At 35.8% G+C, this 21,452-nt stretch overlaps 1 protein-coding gene across 1 annotated transcript in view; it reads left to right on the top strand.

Annotated features, from left to right (window-relative positions):
* PLCE1 (phospholipase C epsilon 1) overlaps positions 1 to 21,452 on the top strand; it is a 285,725-nt gene that overhangs the window by 177,616 nt on the left and 86,657 nt on the right. The window contains exon 4 of the mRNA XM_067552848.1: positions 3,001 to 3,317. Coding sequence (XP_067408949.1) covers positions 3,001 to 3,317 — 317 coding nt within the window. The remainder of the gene's footprint in view (positions 1 to 3,000; positions 3,318 to 21,452) is intronic.

Below are 21,452 nucleotides of genomic sequence, written 5' to 3'. Positions count from 1 at the left end.
TACAATATTCCTGATAATGTACATTGTTAGGAAGCAGCTTTTCCCTGGCTCGTAACAAAACTAAGTATGAAGAAAATATTGCTCCCAGTCTTGCAATTAAAAGACCCACAGTGTAAACTAGCCTGTTGCAGTCAATCGGAGTTTTGCCATTGATCAGGGTTTCACCACAGTTTGCTGATACCTTTTCATTGTAACATAATGTTTGTTTTCATGAATCTCCAGGCTGAAATGTAAAGCACATAAAAAACTTGGGTGAAATCTATGGTGTAACTAGTTACAATTGTTTTCTTTATTGCGTTCTTTTTACCATGACTGCCGGGTGATGCTGGACTAGATGGGGTCTTAGTGTGAGGTGCTAAGGATAGGTGTTCAGTCATTTTATCTGCTGTACGTGTTACCTTTGGATAACAGTTGAGAAGCCGACCTTTATGGATTTTATATCATGTTATTCAGAATAGCCTAATTTAGTGGAAGCAAAGCTTGTTTTAAAAAAAGGCAACTCTCTATTTGAGGATTTGAGTTACGAGGTGCTATGCTAAATCAAATAACTACTTTCATTATCAAATCTATTGCAATCCACATGTTCTGTTTAGAACACACAATTTGCCACAATCCCAAAATCTTTCACAAGCATCATTCTAGAGAGTGGACACTTTTTTAGGAGTTGTACATTTCTTAATTTTTCTCTTTTATTTACTGTTTTTAGTATATCTGAGGCAGTATTTTGCTTAAAATAGATGTTAGTATAAAAAATAAACTATATAAAGGTAAGACATTAACTTCATGTTCTCATTTTTAAACTCATCAAACATTGTTGAAAGGCAATTTTCATCTCTGCATGAGGTTCATTGTTTCTAAGTCATACTTCTTTTATTAGTACAGTTGCTTTTCCCTGAGAATCCTGCTTTATTATGATTCTGCATTTCATTTTTTTTGAGGTGTCAAATTTGAGTTGTTGAATTTGAGTTTGGACAATAAGGGCTCCATACTGCAGTCCTTACTTAGTCAAATTTCACATTGGATGCAATATGATTTTGCCTGAGTAAGAACAGCACGGTTGGACACTAAAATTGTAACCAAGATTAATGCTGTTTACAACTGTGTCGCAGTTTGGGATGCTTATTTCCTTTCTGTCTTTCTACAAATTCTATATATTTTAAACAATATTTTTCAAAGCCAATCCTGAAATCCACAAAAAAAAGTTGATGCCAGCAGTCCAGTAGTTATATAACCAACCATACCATAACAAGTTTCTGTCTGGTGCATGATGAAAGCAATACCATAAATAAACAGATGTTAATTTCAAGTTTATAAAAATATAATATATAAAACAGTGATATAATTTATCTTATGTTTGGTAGACAATAATCAAAGAGATTCTATAGATCCTGTCATTAATACAATATGCAGGCATAGAATAGTGATACAAATGGTAACAGATAGTTAACACAGGCATTTTTTTAAATTTATGAAAAATACCTTGGTAGTGTCCTTTTAAGTAAATTCCCTAGTTTTCATATTTAGGAAATCCCAAATAAATTGCATGGAAGTACTTTAGCCACAAAAATGATAGAGCCCAACAAAAGAAACCTGAGTTCTATTCCTAGCTCTTCCACTGGCTTGCTGGGTGACCTTGGATAAATCATTTCACCTCTATGTTGGAAAGTACTTTGAGATCTGTTGATAAAAAGTCATATGTAAGATCTAGGTATTATTATTCAGGAACAATCATTTCTGGACATGCCACAAACTCAGGAGTGTTTCTTCTTGTTTCTAAACAGACACAGATATATAACATCAGCTCTTGAGAGAGAGAGTCTTAATTTTTTCTGAGAAAAAATAATCTGACAAGAGGCCAGAAAATAAATGTATGAATTAATTCAGTTTGAACAGTTGTTCATCAGTAGGATATTATCTACAAGTCCAAATAGTGTTTTTTGTATTCATATAGTACCATAGGCCAAGGCAAATTTGAGGAAAACCCACTTGTTTATACTGAACTTTACTAGCAAGAGCTTCCATTTACATCAAGTAAATCTCTCTTCCATCTTGAGCAGCTTTGCTGTGGCCCAGAATAGCTGGTCCTGTCGTTTTCTTTGGTTAAAAATAAAAATACCCTTTTTTCTGGTAATTATCCCTGCTGAGTCCCATTCATCTCCAGTAGAACATAACAAATATTGTTGCTATGCTCTGGTATGTTTTTCCTCATCAATGAGCTTTTTCTAAAAGAAGCGTGCAATGTTGTCTGTTTGCCTTAATGATTCATGGCGTTCTGTTTGTGTTAGCTACAAAATGCACATAAATGGTGGGGGTCTCAGGAGACAACTTCACAATCATCATTCCAGTCAAGTATTTGACACAGTTTCAAGAAACATTGCTGTTCGTATATTATAAAACTATTGTGAATCTCCTTTGCAGTGACATAAGGACATTTTCTTATATGAAAAAGTACAATGAATGCAAATGAATAATAACTTCTAAGCAGTGTTATTAGTGAGAGGAAAAAGTGAGAAAAATTATCACATAGGTATTGATTTATTGTTATATATTATTCGTATTGCAATGGTTAATGACTACGGCCCCTTTGTGCTAGGTGATGTACAGACAAAATAAAAGTCCCTATTCTAGAGAGCACTTTATTTATAATAATGACAAGACTTAACAGATGAATGAGCAGACAGCAGCTAAAGGTTGGGGAACACAGTAACAATAAAAGCAGTCACATTTTGCCTAAATTAATAGTCTCAGTGGCCCCAAAAATCCCAGGTCTTCACCTGCCTAATTAACTGTAGATGGTAGTGTTTTGTAGATATATAGGAGAAGAATCACCATTAGAACAACTTATTAGGTTATTTAAATGTAAAATATGAAATCCTGTGTTAAGTAAATAAACAATGTACAACAACAACAAAACATCAGTCTTAGCATGTTTGTGCACAGTCTAGTGCAATATATGAAGGAAAGAAGCTATATAATAATGTTTTATTTGTTTTGTTTTAGAACGTCAACCGTGCACATCTATGGCTGGTTCAAATGCGCTCCCCTCCAATGTAGCTGGTATCAGTAAAGAGCTAGTAGAACTTCAGCACCTCATTCAGTTCCCAGAGGAGGTTGCTAGTATCCTGACTGAACAGGAACAGGATCTCTATCGAAAGGTCTTGCCCATTGACTACCTCTGCTTCTTAACCAGGGATTTGGGTAATGCTGAATGTCAGAGCAAACTTCCATGCATTAAAGCTTCCATATCTGCAACTATTCTTTCCTCCCAAAATGGTGAACACAATGTTATTGAAGATCTTGTGACAAGATTTAATGAGGTAAGACAAGATATTTTAATTACTTCCTAAGTGGCTTGATGCAGTTTCTGGATCAGTTTTTTTCCTTGTATCTAAGGGATACCCTAACAATAATTTTTAAAAATGAATGCTGAAATTAAAGGGAGCCACACAACTTCTGTTGAAATTAATAGAAGTTATGAGACTAACTTGCCCAGTCAGCTTTGAAAATTTCAACCCAGGCTTTTCTCCCAAATTAGAAACGTAAACAAGAAAAAAAAACAAAAAAAAAACCTTAAAATCAAGACCTTTTCTCTTGTAGTATGTTTATATTGGCATTTTGGCATGTATTCTCAGTCAATTTATTACTCTGCTCAGAAGCTGGAGGGTATTTTTTGTGGACAAAGCATGATCTTCTTAGTAGTCAGCATGGAAGGATTATAGACTAGGAGTTTCTGGATTCCACTTACTACTCACATAATGATTTAACTGTAATCTGGAGAAAGTTAATTCCTTTTTGAGTCTGGGATGTTATTATACAAGAAATGTGATTTACCTGGATACTTTAATGAACCATATCTTCAGATCCTTAATATGTTTTTTTTCTTTTTTTCCTCCTCAGTTTTTATTCAGGTAGACTCCCTTTGACTGTAATGGAAATTTGACCAAGGGAAAACTTAGTAAAGACCTCAGGATTCAGCTCCATAAAATACATTAAAAATAGAATAGTTATTTTTAAAAATGCAATACAATATACAGAGTTAACTTAATAGGGCTGTCTTTAATATACAAAAGCCAAAAATACAGTTTAATCTCAATTCTACCCTTTGCTTACTCTGTTATGCCTAGCCATATTTCGTATTCTTAAATGAAATCCTAAAATTCAATGAGAAGACAGAAATAAGTGTGTGGATCAGGCCATGTATTTAACCCCTAATGAACTGTCTGGTTTCCAGTAAATAAGAATTGGGAACTGACCATTTTCTTCAAAAGTTTTTGTATTCCTGGCAGGTCACAGGATACAGGTACTTAATATCCTGTCATTCCTTTGATTTTCCCCAATTCAGTTCTAAAATAAGAACATCTAGTGATAGAAAACTGGTAAATACCATCTTCAGAATGCTACAGAAAGCTGTAGAATACAGCTTCTAAATTATGTAAATGATCTTTAGCTACAGCAGTTTCTGAAATATTTCCCAATCCTCCACTGCGGTGGGCCTGCTTTGTGTTTCTCGGGAGTGCGAAGAAGCCTTAAAGCCATCCGCTCCAACCTGTAGAGGATTCTCTCTACCTATGGTACCTCTCTTATATCACCTGCATAAGGAGTGTAGCTGGAAAGAAAGGGGAATGGACAGAACTCTCTTGTGCCCCGGCAATCTACAGCTGCCAGAGTAGCCCTCGGGGTATTTTGCAGTTAGATTTAGCTGGAGCAAACTAGGAAAGCCTTCATATTGCTGTAACTTGCACCTGGGATGGCCAAAACTTTTTTTTGTTGAAAAAAAAAATTTTTTTACGCCAAATGGTTTGCAGACTTGTGTCTATTTCCCTGAATTGTTCAGTTTGGAAGGAGAATCTGAAAAAATCAAAACATTTCATTTTGACATTTTTTAAATGAAACATTTTGATTTTTTGTTTTGCAATGTCTTTTTGTTTCCTTTACATTTCCTATAGTTTTTCAGTCCAATCTGAAACTAAATGTTTCCTTTTTTTCTTTCTTTCCCCAATTCACTGAAAGTTCTATAAAACTTCATTTTTTGGTTGACCCAAAACTAATTCCCCCCTCCCAATTTTTTGGAATTGCCAGATAACTGAAAAAAATATGTTGTTTGCATTGCTCTACCTGAGATCATAACAGCACCAGGATTGGGGAGCACACCATTGATTTAATAGCAATGATGAAATTTTTAAATTCTGATCTTGTGATTTGTGGAGGATGGCAAGGAGCATTGTATGTCAGTGTGAAGCTGAGAATTCAAGATATGCATTGGTAAAGTATGTTACATTATTTTATAACCCCAGTGGGTTGTGATATGTCGGACTTTTCAACTGTCGCTGTTCCTTCAACCTAACTGTACTTTTTTGGCACTACTCCAAGATAAATTCCTCAGACCGTTTTAAATTTAATTCTTGCATATCTGGTGTGTATACTACTTAATCATTAGGACAGTGTATTACTTCTAAGTGTAATTTGTAATAGATATTTTTAACTGAAAAAATGTTATGTATTTTAATGGAGTTGCTGTGAAATATTTGCTGCCCCTAATAAATCAGTATTTTAGTATCTACTTTATTTTACAGTGCAGTTGAATATATATCAGTGTCATATCTTACCCACAAAAGTGGACTTTCTAAATGGCTTTGTTTATAAATTTGCAAGAAAATTCCTTCACAGAGACTCATACTTTTGTTGGCAAAAGACAATGAACACTTGCTGATTTTCTGACATGCCTAGAAGGATACTGGAGTGTATTTATACTCTGGGAGCCAAAATGATTTTCAAAATGACAAGCTTTTGATACATAATGGGAGAAGATTATTTCATACCATTGTTCTTCTTTTCAATAGAAACTATTGCATTCAATTATCTTTCATGTAGTGATGTGCTTTTAGTAAAAAAAATTTTGATAAATATAATTGCAGTTATACTATTCAGTAATTGCTGTTTCATGATAAAAAGGAAATTCAGCCAAATCCTAACACATTTAAAGAAGTTTTCACCGAATAAGGACTGCAGGATTGGTCTTAAGTAACATCGCAAAAAATGTGCCTGTTAGGTGTAATCATATAGGAACAAATCCTGCTCCCATTGAAATAAATGTTGTTACTATTATTTAATATTTATATTACAGTAACACCAAGAGGCCTCATTCATGATCAGGGCCCCAAATTTCCATTGACTTCATGGTGCATGATCAATCCATAGAGAGTGGAAACAACACGTTTCCTTTGTATATGAATCACATTAAGTGCAATTGCTATTATGAAACTTTTGCTTACTGTTTATTTAAATAAATTGTTTAAATTGTTTCCTCGTCACTAGAGGAAACAGACAACGCAATACAGTAATTTACTGATAGCTTTTTATTTGTTTTAATTTCCTTAAATCGTTCTTGTTACCACTGGTTCAAGCTTCAGACTTGAACTGCAATATTTGGGCTTAGAGGAGAGCAAAAGCATGTTAATAATTTATAAGAGGCAATATAAGGGTTATGGAAAGGGAAAAAATCTGTGATCTATGACCAACCCCTTAGAGAATGGGAATGATTTATGAAGGGTAATCAGGAGGACGGGGCAGAATCAGAAATCAGCTGCTGTATGCAGCATGTGCACATGGATAACCCAGTATAATTTATGCAGCTAATTGTTGCATAAGTAATTGCAGACTCTTTTCCCCCACTCTGTTCTTATTTGTTGACATACATATTACTGAGCATATTGTCTAAAAATAGTGAACAGAAGGGAATATGCGTTCTCTTTTACTATCTTACCAGCTATAGGGTTGTTATTAATTTCCATAGGATATTGTAAGCAGTTGAAATTTCAGCATTAACAATTATGCACTCTAAAGACTATCCCGCAGAATGCTGTCCAGAAAGTTCTTCCTCCTCAAGAAGACAGGATGACAGTAGTGGGAAATCTTGCCTAGTCTAATGTTTTATTAGATATCTTTTTGTTGAAATATGAATTCTGAGCAGTGAGCCTATAATTTCTGTTTGATTTGTAGCACTTAAGTTTATTTGATCTGCTTGTGTAGCAGTATACCTTTATATTTTGTCATCTGCTCTTGTTATGAGATCACAGCATGGAGCTCTTGTCATACAGGCTTTTGAAAATGCAAAGAATGGTTAAAAAAAAGCTCTAAATAAAAAAACATATAGTAAAAGCTCTGCTTCCCTATTATGTAATACATAAAGGGAAAAATGCTAGTTTTGTTTCTAGTCAGAAGAGTGCTGAGGTAGAATGTATTTCATTCAGTTGGAAGAAGCATTGCAGGGTGTCTTGAGGTCTTTCCATAAAGAAAGGTGATCAGTATAAAGATATGAGTGGCTAGGAGAGATCCTTATGAGCAACAACATCATTCAGAAGTTGGGCACCACTTCTGATTGGACTAGAGCAGCAGGTGGATTCCTGATTTCTCAGAGTATTTGTAAGGATAAATTAAATTACTCAGATTTTCTTCAGGGATGTCCACAAAAGTGAGAACACTTGTATAGCTGTTTTCCCAGGGATTATGAAATGGTGTGTTTTAACTCTGGACCGCATAGGGATTATGAATGAGGGGAAACCTGATGCTATTTCAATGCAGTTGGATCAAGTATAGATATAATAATAGATCTAGTGATCAAATCTTAGAAAAAAGTTTTTCTAAGATTGCCATAGTTGCCATAGTTTCAGCATTTCTTTATGTTGCTTCAGTAGACTCACTTATATTCATGACTAGAACAAGTACTTCTTACTGCAGTTAGAAGATACCTTTGTCTGTCAAAAGTGGTTATTTAAGTGCTTATTGGGGTTTTTTTCAGAGATTTAGGAGAAGCTTTTGTGAAAATAATAGCACTGAGATTAGAGAGAAACTACCTCTAACAGTCTCATAAAAAGAAAAATAGAATAATAAAAGAGCCTTCAATACAGACTTCAGTCGTGGCATAGAGGTACTAGAGAAAGAGAGCATAGATTGAAATTACTGGCCAGAACTTCACAAATAATAGAACAAATACATGACTAGCAAATAATTCTCTTGATGAGCTGAGCCTGGTTAAGGGAAGCCTGCCTCTGTTTAAGGAAGCATGATCATATGGGTATTGGAGGTGATGCAGGTGGTATATATCATCACCCTGGAGACACTTCCTTGCTGGAGTGAACTACATGATGAGAATCTGTTGCAATCCACAACTATAAAGAACCTGCTTCCTTAGCTCAAGTTGCTTTTACGTCTAGAAGTCCCCAGTTCAGTCCCTGGTATCAGCCATGATGACTGCTGTCCTTGGTTCACCCAATCAGCTTTTTCATAAATATGTGGGGAAAAAAGGCTAATAGTGAATAATCTCTGACATATAAAGAGTAACAGAACTGCTCCCAGAAACACAGGTACCCTGATCTGTATTCCATCTTTTTCACTGTACTCTAGAAGATTTGGTATTATGGACAGTTCTAGAGCTAAAGGCCCTAGACAGATTCACTAGGAAATGCAGGTTTCAAATATAATCCTATCATATGGTAAACTTGCAGTTCCTCTGGGGAATTTACTATCTCTGATGGACCTTCCAGGTGGATATTCATGTAACAATATGGCCCAGTCTCATAGGATCTCAAGGGTTTGTGTAGCCTCTGCAATGTTTTTTTCAGCTTTCTGATAAGGTCAAACTCACTGGAGTTAATATAGAAAGTAACAGCAATGGTGAACATTACTACTGAAGTACAGACTACTAATAATGCTAATACAGAAAGACAGGACCATCATGTTGAAGAAATAGTTGATCAAACTAACTTAAAATATAAAAAAGAATGAAAGAACTAAAAAACTTGTCGACATGGGGGGGGTGAATGTGTTCTGGTCTTTAAAAAGAAAACTTCAAAATGTTGGAGAACCAGGGAAGACAAAACAGTTGAGATTAATTTCCAGTGAGTGAAGACAGTATGGATCTGTTCAGATTCATAGGAGAACTCCTGTCTGAAATTCTGGATCTCTAAGATGAAAATGTACATGTTGTACACTCAGTAATGCTATAGAACTTCTTTGATAAGATATTGTAGTGCAGAGGACAACAGAAGATTACAGTATGATAGTCATCCTGGCTGATAAAAGAGAAACAGGACTGAGTGAGAATGGTGGCTTAATACATGGAGGTTTTAAAATCCTAATTTTTCCAGAATTGACACAGAGCAGATGAAAAGGAAAGTCTCAGATCAAGTGGTTCTTATGAAGGAGTGTAATCTGCTATGCTGTAGCCAGTGAGGTTGCAGGTCACATATGGAGAACAGACCCATTTGTTCAAGGGCACCCTATCATCAGCTGCTTTGTTGCAGTAAATCTGATAAAAAGAGCAGACTGAAAACAAAGCAAGAAATTCCATCAGAGTCAGGAAAAAAAAGACAGAACCATAAAGCCATGGTAACTGACATAGGGTTTGTCTACATGGGCATTTTAAAGCAGAACAAACCAAGTTAATCTGATTTGAAAATGGTCACATCTATATAGCACAATCACTGACTGCCCATTTGCTGCAAACTCTGCAGTCCTCTTGCCAAGTGGACTAGGTTTGCTGGAAATTGAATTAGTGCAGTCTATTATTCTTGTAAACAGTTACTGTGCACCACTTTTGACATGCTTCCACCAGCTGTCCCATCATGTTTTGCAGGTTGACTGTTATTGACTTCTCCGTTCATATGTATGCCCTTCCCTGCTCTGGTTTCGAGTTCCCAGGATGACTCCTTCTCTCTTTAAAGGCTGGTGTGGAGCCAGAATTTGCCCATTTGCTCCTGGATCCTAGTGTATCGGCCTGGGTTTGAATTACAGTCCATGCAGCGTCTGTGTATTTGAGCTTGACACTATAGAGGCATGGTTCATTTCTGGTTCCATGGTGATAGGAATTTTAAAATGGCGTTAGCCTGCTCAGAAAGGAAGCATAGGGCAGAGACAGCAGAAACAAGAGATTTAAAAAAAAATATGAACCCACCTGGTTTACACTTTGCATCCACGTAACTCACAGTGAAAACAATCCTATGATGCACACTGCTCAGTTGAGAAACAAAGGAGCATAGAATATGTCCCAGCATTTCCTTATATACTTCATATTGCTCCAAATTTGGATTATTTTTCTATTGTAGCAAATTGTATTCTCAATTATTGTCAGGGCCCTGTATTTTCTATGCCCTTTTCATTTCTTATGTCCGTCATGTATATGCAATTAATGAAAGTATATTAGACTATATTTCTAAAAGAATAGTAAAGGGAAAAAGAAAAAATTAGTGCTGCTTAATTTATTTTTCTGAGATTCTTCATACATGACAGAAAAACTAGGGAGTAAGTTTACATAAAACAGTTCTGTTCTTTCTTTTTTCTCTGTCTCTCTACTTGCCCAGTTGGCTGAGGTTTGTGATGATCTCAGCAAAGTGGAAAACATTTGTGGTCCTTTGACCTGTTTGGCTTGAAACTCTATTTATTTTATCTATGTACTTGTGTTATTTCTAAGCACTTTGTATTATGTAGCCACTAGTTTTAAGTTTCTGTCACTTTTGTAAATAATTTTTAGATGGAATGTTGCTTGAAACTTTATGGACTCATATAGGTTCAAATTTTCAATAAATGTTGGCCAAATAGCTCTTTAAAAAAAGTGCATGCACATTATGTGGCAGTGTCCTAAATTTGTTCCCAAATTCTAGCCTCTTATACGGCAGTTTGTGTTTCCATGCAATGGGAAGAAAGAGTCCTTCTTTAAAAACAAAGAAAAACATTAACTGTATTTTTAAAAATTGTAAATCTCCAAATTTTAAGCAATTTAAGGGTTTAACATAGGTATTGACGTCACTTTAAGTTTCTGACTGTGAAAGGAAAGTCTTTCAGAATCCTTAAAACATGTATTATGGCATTAATACCTCAATTACTATGTCAGAGAAATTTGTGGAATATTATGGATTGTCCTCTCACTTGTACCAGTTTTACACCATTATAACTTAATTTACTTCAGTAACTCTTGATCTACACAGGTGTAAGAGGTTCTATTAATAGATTTTAAAACTATAATGTAGTTATGTTGTGTATCCCTCAGATATTGTAGAACCAGGTTAAGCATAAGGCTGTGTGAGAGTGATGCAATGAATCAGGGTAAAGGTAGACATTCTTTCCCGTTATAAAGCATAATTAAAAGTTGTGTAATTTGCAATTTAGTAGTGGGATTAGAATTATAGTAACATGTATCTGCTTCTACACCTGCTGTTGAATGGTGTTTGGTCCTCTAAAAGTCTAGGGATAAGAAACGTCCAATAATAATAATAATAATCATTAATAGTGTAATCAGTAATTTGTGTTGAGGTTAGTGCCCAAAGTCCCCAATTAGGATTAGGTTCCCATTATACTAGATGTCATACAAGCACACAAGTGGACATGGTTGCTGATCCAAATAGTTGACAACCTCATCTGAAAAAAGACACGAGTGTGGCAGACAATAGGAGGGGAAAAACGGAGGAGAAAGCGGGCGCTAGTCTGGGTGCTCCAAAGAGTCTAAAAGAACAAATATCCATCCTGCAGTGAGATATGTTCTCCCACTGATATGTTATTTTACTTTCTTCTGGGGCAGGTATGGTGAATCATTCCAGTTTCAGGTACAGCATTCAATAGTCTAATGTCAACGCATTCCTCGGTCTGGTGTAGATGATATAACTAAATGTGCAGGGGAAAAAATCCCTGGATTTGGAATGTTTTCCTTTTGAAATTATAATAGACGTTTGTGTGTGATGTTTTCATACAATTTACATGGCTCATTGCCTGTTTTCCTTATGGTATTCCTTTGTATGTTTACTTCATATGTTTTACGTTTGCAAATTTTCAGAATGATGATCTGAGTGGTGTGAGAAAGATAATTCTTAGCTTTTTATGTACCCTGGGCATTGTTTGTGGGTCCTTAATGATTTTCTGAAGTTCATCAAGTTCTTGGATATCATGACTTTGTAAGTCTAATGGGGGTATGCCTACACTGGAGTTGAAGGTGTGATTTGCTGCTTGGGTTGGTGTACCCACACTAGCTTTAATCTAGCTAGCACACTAAAAATAGCAGTACAGACATGTCCACACAGACTTCAGAAGAGGCTGGTAAGGTGTGTATGTACCGAAAGAAGCCAATGGGTTTGTTCAGACCCCCACTGTGATAACAAAAGGCCAGAGTCTGTTGTCAGTAACACTGGTACAAATCCAGAGTATTTCTGGTGTAACGGAGACTAATTTAATAACTGCAAGATTTATTGTCTAGGGATTATTGATTGTTAAATCTATCAAGATTTTAATTCTGTTCACTGTGAAGATGATTATAATTAAAGGAATGTATTCAAGAGAGCATCTTGTATATTTTTTTATTATAAGAAAAAAATCTTTCTCCATGTGATAAAAGGGAATTCATATATGTAAAAAAAAAAAAGAATATTGTCAAAACTTGTTGCTGAGAAAAGTAAAAAATACTGCTTTTGTATTATTCTTGCCAGCAGCCAGTACTTCCGGATACTCCTACTTGCATTCAGGAGGAGACAGAGTAAACCTGAAAGTCAACAAATGCAAATGGAATAACTTGTTGCACTTGTGTTTTTCTCTCATTCACAACTTTGCATGTCACTAGTCTTTCAAGATTGTGATGTTTTGTGGTATGAGGACTAGTTGGTCTTTCATATATGGGCAGTGCATAGTGTGTTGTGGTTACTAGTATAATACAAAGTTAAGTGACCTGTTCATGATGAAGGAAAAATGGCTGGATCCCTCCACTGTTCATTTCTAGTCTTCTAAGGTATTTTTTTAAGGAGGATAATTTTTGTAAAGAAAATATAATGTAATCCCAGGGAAATACTCTTTCAATCTTAACTCCTTTTTATGACTTTTTGTTTGTGAGCACCAGCAGTTTCTTAAATGAGCACCAAACATTTAAATTGGGTTGGTGTTTAAAATCTTTAGGAGGGGAGCCCTGCTTTGACAGATATTATCTAAAGTGAGGCTCTGCTCTTGCAGACTTTGCAGGTACATAGACAGTGTACATAGACATGGCTGAGGGAGGAGAGTTGCACGTTGGTGGGATCTAGGGGTGGTGGGATTTAGAACTCTGTAAGTGTGCTTATATGGAGAAAAGACATTGTGTCTCCCTGTTGCTCACTGTGCTTCTCCCATCTTCCACATCCACTTTCTTTCCCCCACTTCATGATCTGTCAGTCTCCTCTATTCCCTACACATGCCCTTTCCCCCTGCCTCTGCCAGGTATCAATGATCGTTGTTCAATGCCATATTTCCATGTGACTCCCACCAGTAGTCTTGTGCCCTTCACTCCATGTCCTTCCTGGCCCCCCTTGCTCCCTTTTCCATATCCTCCCCTTCACAGATTCTTGCCCCCCTATATTTCCTATCTCCCATCCATTCCCTTCCATCTCTGGCTCAGCACAATAGCTGCAGCAGTACAGCTTGAAGTCAGCAGCAAGTCCATTTATATTTACAAACATTTAAAAAAATAATTTTAAGCATTGCACTGTGTAAACATGAAAATAATTCTGTATGGCCATGGTTTTGGCCACAGCCTTAGGTCATAGGAAAGGGGTAAAATCAAGGAAATGAGACAATATTGCATCATTCCACTTTAAATCAAACACAACCCTGTAAAAGGAACAACACTGCAAACAAAGTATACTTTGTTTCAGACAGAAATGGGAAATGCTGCACTTAGCTTACAAAGTCACTTATAAGCAGTATTACAAGATGGTCAGTTTTCCAGTTACTCGTTGCTCCTTAGGCCTGGGCTCGGGCCTGTTTCCTGGCTTGTTTATGGAGAAGATGGGGGAAAGAGAGAGCCTTTCTGTGGCTCTTCATTATATTCCTGCTCTAATATGTCTCTAGCTAACTCCTTCCCTGCCTATCCTGTCCAAGGTCTTCATATCATGTAATCTTTGTAGTGCTCCCATTAGCCTGCTGTGTTTCCCCCAGTAAAACACTAAAAAACACTTTTCCTCAGTAAGGATAACCAAACATAAACAAATTTGGAGTTTAAAGGCCAAGATCTGATAAGTCAAAAAACATTAGCAGTGCTGTTCTTAGCACAAAAGTAAGAGTGCCTCTCCTATGCAGGACTGAGCCCCTGACAAAATTTAAGGCAGTCTCAGGTTGCCTATGCTCCAAGAAACTGTTTGGCTGCTGAGAATGGCTAGAATTCAGTGGCACTTTGGCCATGCTGCCTTCTCTCCACTATATACTAGAGACTGAGTATGCTTCAGAGTACCTGGATCCACTAGCTTTATAGCCCTTTTTTTCATTTCCAGGGTGGTTAAAATGGGGAACAGTATAACACAGAATGAGGCAGCCTAACTTAAACTCCTTTTATGATTTCCCCCCGAAGTTTCCTAAAAAAATTCAAACTTGGAATGAGACATAACTTGACATTTCAGGAATGTTGTTTTGTTTTTGAGAAAGTTGAGGAATGATTGAAATCTTGGTGATTATAGGAACCTAGAACCAACTACAACTATGGAACATACCACTGTATCTTACCTTTGTTCTCTGGGTCCGACACTATTACATTTTTTACTAATTCCAGGCAGACTCTCAGCAGGTGTTAATCAGCATAGTTCCATTAAGTCAATGAGCTATGCCCATTTACAGCAGCTGAGAATCTGGCCCTCAGTCTGTCAGCTGGGACAGCTGCCATTTTATTATTCTCAGAGTTGCTGCAGCCTGTAACAGAAGATATATATACACATTCTGTGCTCTCTTATGAAGACTATTTTTTTTTAATCTAAAATATGATCTCTTTACATAGAATGAATATGGTTAGCTCTTTGGTTTGGAGGACTATTGAATGGTAGGTGAGATGTAGCTAAAGATTTAACCTATTCTAATACATTTTCATGGAGCTTTCAAGTTATATAAGTGTCCAGTTGAATTAAAAAAGTGTAAGGCAAATATATCTGTAATGCTGTAACCCAGACGTGTAAGAGCTGAAAGGGAATGTTGACACATGTATTGGAGAACAGTAAAATCTGAAGGACTGCTTCTTAACTACTGCATCTTTGATATTATTTCGTAATTGTTCTATGTACAGCCATAATCCATGCAGCTGGGTGTGATATCTGATCAATGTCTTTTGTTATGATAGCCCTGCCTGTAACTGGAGCTCCAGACTTATTTTTATTGAAATGTATGATGAAGAATGTAAAGATGGGTTAAATTGCACACTAAAATTAAAGTGACGAGGTATATTAATTTCCACATACATAACCATTCATTTCTTTGAATATTTAAGATTTCTGTTAATATCTAGAAATCAGTTTGCATATACTTAGAGGCAGTGTGGTATACACATCTCAGCATTTGAGAACAAAGTTGAGGGTGATGTGTACTGGATTTGGGTAAGGGCTTCTATCTCTGGCCGAAGACTGATAAAGTTATAATTTTATTCCTTTTTTCCTTCAATTAACCATCTCCTAAATCTTACATTTCCCCCCTTTATATTATTTTTCTAATATACTTTTGACAAGTAAAAAAATCCAATATTTTTTTAGAAGACTATAGATTGATTTAGAAGTCTATATATTAGCTATGATAGTCAATAATTTAGCATCACCATTTTAATACCACATACTGAAACATAAATTGGTATATGTAGCTGAATATGCGCCTCCCTCAATAATCTACCAGTTCTGATACTTTGGAGGATCACTTCTTTTTTCTATCTGGAGGGAGGGGCACACAGAGATGGTGAAATATAATTTTTGCTTCCTTTCGGTGAAGGCTAGGGGAAGAGATCAGATTAGGAAATGGAGAGAAAGGGAAAAACAGGAAACCACTGGGGAAAATCTTCACTTTCTCTTTATGAGCATATGGGAGGGAACAGAGAAGATCCATTAAAGGCTGATTGTGTAGAGGAGTCAATAAGGTGTACATATGGAAATCTTCATTCCCCTCCACTGCACTGCAAAGAAAGGAGCTGGAGGGGGTGTGGGAAGAGTGTGCAAGAAATGAGGGATCTTCAGTCCTCCCTGGAACATTTCTTCAGGCTTCTCTCTTTCTCACTCAAGCAAAGTGGGAGCAATGAGGACTCATCCAGTGGATCTACCCCAGTTCCTCTTCTCTTGGCCAGGAGAGAGAGAGAGAGAGAGAGAGGTGTTAAAATCCCCTTATTCCTTGATGCACCCCACTCTTGCTCTCAGTTGTGTATGTACACCTCTGTGGAGCAGGGTGAGTGATTTAGAATTCTTCACCTAGGTGCGTGCTTAAATTGATAAAGAAAATTATCTATTTTCTTAATCTATTTTCAGTTACTTATAAATTTCTTTATTTTTCACCCAGTATTTTTCAAACTAAAGGCTTGTAATGTATTCCACACTGAGGTGCAAGTAAAGTGTGACATCTTAAAACAAAACTCAGTGCAGGTAACTCAGAAACATCTACATTGAATGTAACTAAACTTATGGGCAGAAAGCAAGAATGAAAAATATCAGCATAAAAGGTGACTTTTTTGAAAGATTAAAAATGCCTGAAAACAAGTGAAGAATGAACTATATCTCTTATTCTGCTACTGTGATACTATGGTCATGCATTAGATTTGATTTGTCACTAATTTATTCAAGATAGAATATTCTGATTTCTAACAAAAGTCTAATTATTTGTATAATTTAAATAACATTGATCATTTTAATGGCATAATGTTTCAGGTTTTCTTCATTGTCATTCAAAACACAAATTTAAAATGTATCAAATCAGACACATGACCTAAAACTATTATTTTACTGTAATAATGGAATGTAAATAAATATTGCCCTATCTTCAATCAGCATTTTTTCACAATGCCTAAATGGGTTTGCATAATACTTTTAGAAAGATTGTTTGTACAAATATTAAACTGTTTCCACTCCTTGTTTGGAATAGTGTTTAATCAGATTTAAAATGGTAAGTGGTCTTTGTAGAGTTATTCCATTTCATCTAAGCATGTAAAGTAAACCCATCTGTGTGCAACAAAAGACAAATATCCAATCATTTTAAAAAATCCATAGCTGAGAATTATGTAGTATAAGTAATACACGTATACTGAATGATCTTGATGAGGAATCTTTAGAAGAACTTATTCAAAGTTCAAACAACTCTGTGTTAAATACTGTACATCGTTAGATTCATCACTATGCCCTCGCAGCTTTGTGCTGCCCTGGCAATACCAAGTATCAATAACCCCTGTTCAGCCAGCTGGGTATACCAAATTTACATCTATATGTCACTAGATGCATGAAACAGCTTAACTGGTGAATCTTGTCCTTCAAGTTTGGAAAAATAATTTATCTCAGCAGTATTTTGACTTCAAAGAGAAGTGATAAAATTGCGGTTGCTGGATGTGAAGAATTACTTTGTTTGATTTCATTCTGTGAACCATGAATCCTATTTCAAACAGTGGAATGAGATTTTTCTATTTTGTCACCAAATAGTACGTTATCTTGATGAAGATTCTTGTTTTGTCATGATTAGGGTTTTAATTTGTAGATCAGATTTAGGAAATACATTAACAGTTGAACAGATTTGTTGCACACAGGTTTATAGATGTTACATTTGTCCTTTGGATTAAAATGAAAAAATCACCTCTAGTCTCGGTTTGAGACTCTTCAAATATACTTAATTACTCTGTCAGTATAAAAATGTGTCGTTCCTACTCCAATAAAATTACCATTAATTCAGCTGCACTTTATTACAAAAGCATATGCACCCTTTATTTTTGTATATTAGATTGAAGGAGAGGCATGTGCTGTAATTTATCCTGTGATAAACCTGTAAATTTATTCATCTTTTAGTTTACTAGCAACTGTATATATTATACCTCACTGATGCAGACAACACCACTTATAATAGATGAAGTAATATGTATTTTTAAAAAGTTAAATTAGTATGTGTTGTAAAAGGGTTAAAAATTCTTTAATAAAAAAAGAGCTCGGTAATGTCTTCTGCAGCACATCACTCTTTGAAATGTGTCACACAAACACAACCACATTAGGGGGAATACAGTGTGGTTCTGTGAATAGGGCACTGGCCTCAGAGTCAAAAGAACTAAGTTCTTGTCCTAGTTCTGCTAGTAAACTTGCTGTGTGACCTTGAGCAAGCCACTTCATCTCTCTGTGCTTTCATCCATCTCACTTTTCTATTTAGAGTGTGAGCTCTTTAGGGCAAGGACTGTCTTGCACTATGTGCATTGCTTAATACAATGGAGTTCCTATCTCACTTGGAGTCTCTACATTTTACTCTTAATACAAATAATATATAATTTCTTCAGGTGCCAAATGTACCCATATGTGGTAGGCAGCTGTATGTACTCTGGATTTGAATTTTCTCACCAACACATAGCTCTGATCCCTTAACTGTCATTGTAGTTTAATTGTTAAACAAAGCAGCTGAGAAATGGATATATTATTAGGAGATAAATATTTGTTATGTTCTTTTTAAATGTATGTTCACTCTGGCTATGAAATTGAATGAATTAATTCAAATCAGGCTGCCCTGAAGTTTGAAAAATTGTATGAGCTGTATAACTATATCATGCTGGTAACAGTTCAACATGACTGATATATACATTTTTTGGAGGATTCTTTTGACTTCATGGTTCTACAAATTATTTCCTCTCTTCAGCTGCCAGTATGTTCACTTTCAGGCAAAAAAGAACTTGTGTTTTTACTGATATCTCTGTGTTAGGTTCACATATACCTACCTTTTAATTCTTCATATATCAAAGATTTTGTCCTATGTCAGATGAGAGGACAATAATTTGATCCAATAACTTCTTAATATTGGAGAAAAATTTGATATCCTCTTTGGTGGAGAGGGGGACATAATCATTCAACTATATCTAACTTAGATATTTATAGGGTTCCCAATACCAAAATGTCTGAGTGTCTCAAAGTCTTTTATGTGTGTATCCTCACAACACCCGTGTGAGATAGGGAAAAGTGAATACTGCTATCCACTGTAGGTTGATAAGCAGAACCACAAGACAGAAAATGAATTAACGCTCTCCCAAGTGGCAGTTTCAGTTTCTTTTGTCTTTTATTGATTCTCACAGAATTCTAAACAAAAAGCAAGGCAATCAAAACAGTAGATCCTAATTGCCGGAGTCCTGGGAGGGAAAAATCATGTCCTTGCCATTAAATAGTTACCTCACAGACACTTTCCCTCTACCTGATTATATGACAGGCAGGTCTGGGTTAACTCTCATACAAAGGCACATGTGAGTCACTTTTATAACTGCATTTTATAGAGAGGGAACTAAGATGAAGTGATCTCCCAGAGGTCACACAGTCTGTGATAGAGCAGGGAATTGAACACAGGTCTCCTAGCTCCTGTGTTAGTGCCCTAAATATGGGACCTCTTTCCGGTGGTTATTCATGCACATGCTCACTAGCTGACACTCTCTCTCTCATACAGGCACTCATTTTCTCAGTCATGAAAGTTATTCATCCCTAGTTGCCATGAGCATCTGTTTATGTGGGATTTAAAAAAAAAAAAAAAGTCATGTACACATTTGTAATTTGACATACAAATGATAAGATGAAAGATTAAGAAAAGGTGACATTGCTCCACAAATGTGTCAAATGATGCTCAGTGTGAATTAAGATACTGTACTGAACCATGTGAAAGATATACCATGCTATCAGTTCTTTATTAGTCTACAGAGCTAGATACATTATCAAGTTTAAATAAATAAATCAACCTGTAGACAGATTTCGTGGAGACTGACTCCATAAATATTTCAATAACTACTATAAGCATCTGCTGGTTTCATATAATATTTGCTTAAAGGCATAACTTACATTTTTGTAACGTGTATTGTGCTGAAAATATATCATTTATGTTGGCCAGACCAGGATGCCACTCGGCTTGACCATGAACCATTTTCTGGCTGTGATTGGATGCATTATTATTTCAAAGTCTGAATTTTAAAGACCTACATAGGAATTCAAACAGAATTGCAGAATACGTACTCTGGTGCAATATTTAAAGGATTTTATTCTGAATGCCTTAAGCTGGTGTAGTGGCTGTGGCCATTTAAACCTGCTGTGGATCAGATCCTATATATTTTGAAGGCAGCTTAATTAATATTGTTATTTTTTAAGAATATGTATTTGTTTTCAGTCATTATTTTGTTTCTGACCTTTGTTAGATATTTTCACTGTAGATGCACAGGTGGCCTGAGGAATCTTACTCTAAAACTTAACTTTCTACATTAAGTCCAGCATACTGGGACTCTGACTGTGGAAACAGTCTGGCAGTTGCCTTTTATTACACATAGGATAATAAATAATGATTGATAAAGTGCTAATTTATAAATAACCATAAGGGTTCTGGTGCTATTTATTTCATGGGCAGAGGGCTTCTGTGATGAGAGAATGTGAGTTGAAACACAGACTCCTAACACATTCAAAAGTCAAATTTATGAAAGTAATATTGCCAGTTTCCCTCGGTTCTCCCAGTCAAAAAAATTATATTGAAAGAAAATTAAACTTGAAAAGCTAGAAAATGTGAAAAATAAAGTTGCCTTAATTTGACCTCTGGTGTGTATGCATTTAGATAGTTTAGTATCACACAGGAAGTCTATGGCAGGACCCAAAATAGCACCCAGCTCTTCTGGGTCCTAATGTGCCTTAAACACAAGAGAACATTCTATTTATTCCTGGAACACTGTGCCTCATTCACACTCCATCCTGTGCCAGTACCTAAGGCAGAGGTCCTGTGAAACACAAGTAATTAAAGACTATCAATCCAAGTAAGGTGACATAACCTGAGAGGGTCAAGACATACAATGTACATCTCTTTTTCCTGTGTTTGCTCAAACCTTTGTATTATATCTGTGAAGGCAGTTGGTTATCAGCTGTGCACCACTTGCTGTCAAAATTGGGAGCCCTTTCTCTAGTGCAGTGTCCACATCACAGGTCTGCCCTTAAATCATCCAGACAATTTACAAAAATACCTTTACACGGTAGATGGAGGTTGATAGGAACATAGGAGTTGTGTTAATAAATGAAAATTTGCCAATTATATAGAGTTGTGGGTTTTTTGGGGAGAGTGGCAGTGGAGAGGGATTGTCTTGTTTTTTTAACAAATAGAATACTATAATTTTTTCAGAAAGGTAACGTATTGTCAACCATAACTCTGTTTTAAATGTTTTCTTTGTGAATCTAGTTACAGGAGCTTTTGAAGCTATATATTTACATATGTTTAAAAAAATAAAAATACGAAGGGAATTCTGAAAATTGGAGTAGAAATCACCGGGGCAGTCCTTCAATTTCAAGTCTTGAAAATGGGCAACTTTGTTCATTGTAAATAAAGGTCTTTGGCTACCAAAGCAATCTTTCATGATTGATTTATTCCTGGCTTCACCTACATTTGTCTTAACTATTGCAGAAACTTTGGCTTAAAAAAGGTGATATATTGAATGATCCTCATGGACTTAAAAAATTCACAATATA

This window comes from Emydura macquarii, unplaced genomic scaffold (genome assembly GCF_026122565.2).
Source record: "Emydura macquarii macquarii isolate MOO-44397 ecotype Brisbane River unplaced genomic scaffold, CSIRO-AGI_Emac_v2 contig_1390, whole genome shotgun sequence".
NCBI lineage: Eukaryota > Metazoa > Chordata > Testudines > Chelidae > Emydura > Emydura macquarii.
Note: the sequence above shows the minus strand (reverse complement) of the source record. Positions and strands in the feature narration are given on the sequence as shown.